This window comes from Austrofundulus limnaeus, unplaced genomic scaffold (genome assembly GCF_001266775.1).
Source record: "Austrofundulus limnaeus strain Quisiro unplaced genomic scaffold, Austrofundulus_limnaeus-1.0 Scaffold64, whole genome shotgun sequence".
Classification (NCBI taxonomy): Eukaryota; Metazoa; Chordata; class Actinopteri; order Cyprinodontiformes; family Rivulidae; genus Austrofundulus; species Austrofundulus limnaeus.
This window is the reverse complement of record NW_013952466.1, coordinates 2,247,819-2,251,802: the sequence shown is the minus strand read 5'-3', so window position 1 is coordinate 2,251,802 and position 3,984 is coordinate 2,247,819. Positions and strand designations below refer to the sequence as shown.

The following is a 3,984-nucleotide window of genomic DNA, read 5'->3' as shown; positions in this document are numbered from 1 at the left end:
AACTATGACATTTATAAATGTATGTATCATATGGTGAAAAACTGAAATTGAAAAATAAATCTGTTCTTTTTTTCTTATAAAAGGCTAAATAAAACAAAAATATTGGTGGTAATTTTTGACTGTGTAACTTGGCACCCCATAATGTCTTTCCTGTTTCATTTTATTTTTGAGCTAATGTGCTTTTTGGCTCRTTCAAAATTAATCAAAGCCACCGTTTACGTAGATGTGAGAGAAAACTCCTAAAACACTCATTTATCTCTTCTAATCGACACAATACAGCCAGAACAATGGAGGAATGTGCCTCTTCATTCCCAGCGCTCACTGTAAAAGTAAACAACTTTTGTACACTAGGGTTTTGAAAAGGGAATTATGAAAGGCAAAATCAGGCCAATCAGTGTCACTATGGTAACAGCAGGCATCAGGTGAAAGGGCGAGCGGTTTTGTGATGGACAAAGAGGGAAGCAGAACTAAATAATTCGATCAAGTAAGAAGCGCATCGGCATCAAATGTGGTTCTGTCCTCCAATAGAACAACAGCAGAGAGTCAATTATAATGGAAGTTAAATGAAATTTTCTGCGTCAATCTGAACCAATTAATTTTTTGTTTGTGGTGAGGGCGCTTTGTTAATGCACTTCAGGTTATAATTCACAAATATGTTTTAGGAAGTAATTGCTTTCACATTAAAAGCTTGATAAGAAGATTAAAAAGCCCTCTCTTATCTAAATATTATTTGGAATCAGCTGCCTGTTGGCTTGTCTTGGTATAAAATTCAAAGCAAAGAGATGTGATGGAAACCACCACCTCTAAAGTTCTTTAATTAACATTTTTTAAATCTAATCACTTTATTATCCCATTTCTTTAAAAAATGTTCTTTGGGATGGAGCTAATTCCTGAAACCTTTCTATCACCATGCAAAATTGAGAGCTATGGGGCACCATGTGTAACACAAAAGGTAAAAAAAATGTAAGATCCAAGCTAAACAATTCCACTGACACTTTGTTGTTTAGCTCACTGCTCTTCCATTTTTCTAATTTCTACTAAATGTTCCTTTTAAATGTTAAATAAGATATGTAAATATTAAATCCTTAATCAAACTGCGTGCATCTAAATATAAAAGTTAAAATCCTAAATGTTGCTGCTAAATGATGAAGTTTACCTTTATTTGGAATGGAATGCAGCCTTTGCTGTTGGTGCTTGGCTTTTGTTATGATGTCATCATCCTGAGACATAAGCAGCTGCTAACGCTGCTAACACTGCTAATGATGCTGGTGATGATATTTCAATTTTAAATTCAAAATGTGTTCATTAAAAACAATATGGATGGTACATTTGGTCCAACTAGTGTAGCTTAGACACCAACCGCAACTGCAAGTTTGACGTCTTTTAGGAAAAATGTTAGCAGTGTTAAACATCATCATCCTGAGACAAAGGCAACTGCTAACGCTTTCCTACAAGGCTTCAAACTTGAAGCTGCTGCCAGTTTCTGAGTTGCACTTCAAACTGCAGGACCACAGGTACCATCCATATTGTTTTCATTGATCATGTTTTTTTAATTTAAAATTGAAATGTCATCTTCAACAATGTTAGCAGCGTAAGTGTTAGTAGCATTAGTGTTAGCAGTGTTAGTGTTAGCAGAGTTAGTCTGTTGCTTTTGATGCAGAATGATGAAGTCTAACACTGCTAATGCTCCTAATGCTCATAACCCTGCTAATGCTGCTAACATTACTAATGCTGYTATGCTTCYAWCACTCCTAACGCTGCTAACATTGCAAATGCTCCTAACGCTGCTAATGCTGCTAACATTCCTAATGCTGCTAACGCTTCTAACCCTCCTAATGCTGCTAATGCTGCTAACATTCCTAATGCTGCTAACGCTTCTAACCCTCCTAATGCTGCTAATGCTGCTAACATTCCTAATGCTGCTAACGCTGCTAACACTCCTAACACTGCTAACGCTGCAAATGCTCCCAATGCTGCAAACGCTGCAAATGCTTCTAACACTCCTAACACTCCTAAAGCTTGTAACATTGCTAACGCTGCAAACACTGCTAACGCTGCTAACACTCCTAACGCTCCTAATGCTGCAAATGCTCCTAATGCTGTAAACACTTCTAACACTCCTAATGCTTGTAACGTTGCTAATGCTGCAAACACTGGTAACACCACTAACACTGCTAACACTCCTAATGCTCGTAACATTGCTAACGCTGCTAACGCTGCTAACACTCCAAACACTGCAAACGCTGGAAATGTTCCTAACTCTGCTAACGCTCCTAACACTGCAAATGCTGCAAACGCTGCTAACGCTGCTGCTAATGCTCTCAAAGCTCCTAACGCTCTTAACACTCCTAACACTGCAAACGCTGCAAACGCTGCAAAAGCTCCTAACGCAGCTAACGCTGCTAGCACTCTTAACGCTTCTAACATTCCTAATGTTGCTATTGCTGCAAACACTCCTAACGCTGCTAACGTTGCTGCTAACGCTGCTGCTAACGCTCTCAACGCTCCTAATGCTGCTAACTCTTTTAATGCTCCTAACACTCCTAATGACATTTTTTAACATTTTATTTTACACTTGGTGCTCCATAAAAAGCTGTCCCCTGCTGGCTTTTAAAAATATTTCCTATTTAAATCATGTGTTAAATCACAAATATTATTTAAAGTCTTTGGCATCTAAATCTTTTGCTGAGTGTAATTTTCTGCTAGCACCATCTTGAAAGCTACTTTCTAGTTCTACAGCATGTCAGAGAGCCTTTCGAATAAATTATTTGCTCCATGTCACTGCAGTCCAAGGCTTCCACAGCTGTCATAATCAAATAAAAAACCCTGAAAGGAGCATCGCAGATGGAAATAGCGCCTAATTGTGTCACTCCGTGCCATATTTACCTTGTCCACCCCTTTTTGCAGACGTAGCATTTAAGCAACGGGTGGAACTGAGGCGCACAATGCAGCGTGATACAATAATTACAGATGTATGTAGATACCCAGAGTGTGCAGCTGCATTAAGTGTGATTGTTTAAAGTTAGTTCTGAAGCAGCTTAAAGAGACAATTGAAGGGCAGGCTAAGTAGAAGCTCTAAATTGGTCTGCTAAGATATAAATGACTGATTGTAGCTCGCAGGAAAAGAATGCAACATGCTGGGTGTTGTAATATGAATGTGATAATTAGACAGTAAATCGTTGCTACCAGCTATGTGAAATAATGAAGGCATGTGAGCAAGAATGACTGTGTGGTCTAATCTGGGAAAGTCAGTCATATGACCGTCTCCCTGCTGGAAAACAAGCGAGGTGAAGTTTTTAAATGCACCAAGAAAAGCACAGATTTCTGTTTTATGCAAGTGAACAAAGAGAATCAGCCTTCTTACCTTTGCCAAGTGGGAATTGATCCATTTTGTGAACGTCCTTTTCTGCACCGCCTCCTGCTCATCTGGAAATCAGAGCCCAGAGCATTGCTTTTAGTCCTCATGTGATAATAAACAAAAAAGGAGGATTAAAATGCAATCTTCTAATTGTCTATCAGTGTGGGAGCTGATTGGGATTTTCTTTTTCAAATTTCAGAGCAGGATAGTGTCTCTAATTAACTTTGATTTATCACTTCATGTCCAACGTGTCAAAGCACCGTCACAACAAGTTTTACCTTTCACTTACGTACTCGCGGACGTCATTTGACATTTACTGATGACATTTTCGCAACCTCTTATTGTGGACGGGAAAAAGAAAAAAAAAGGGAGGAAAAAAAGTCTGATCTTGAAAATGCCCTTTAGATGATAAAAGGGCAGCAGATGAAGCCAACCTTCCTCCACGTGCACTGATTTCCCTATCCATAAGGTTGCATGTGATAAAGGCCATTTAGCCGAGGCACAATCAATACAGCATAGATGTTTGTTAAAGATGTCCCCTAAAAAGCCACTTAACTCCAATGAGGATGTGACAATAAATCAAGCTGCTCACATGTGTTCAACTAAGCTTGTTTACTATATATATA

At 38.7% G+C, this 3,984-nt stretch overlaps 1 protein-coding gene across 1 annotated transcript in view; it reads right to left on the bottom strand.

Moving 5' to 3' along the window:
• LOC106518657 (nesprin-1) overlaps positions 1-3,984 on the bottom strand; it is a gene marked incomplete at its 3' end in the record, with an annotated part of 139,050 nt that overhangs the window by 133,404 nt on the left and 1,662 nt on the right. Inside the window, 1 exon segment of the mRNA XM_014010029.1 lies at positions 3,365-3,426. Within this exon segment, the coding sequence (XP_013865483.1) occupies positions 3,365-3,426 (62 nt within the window).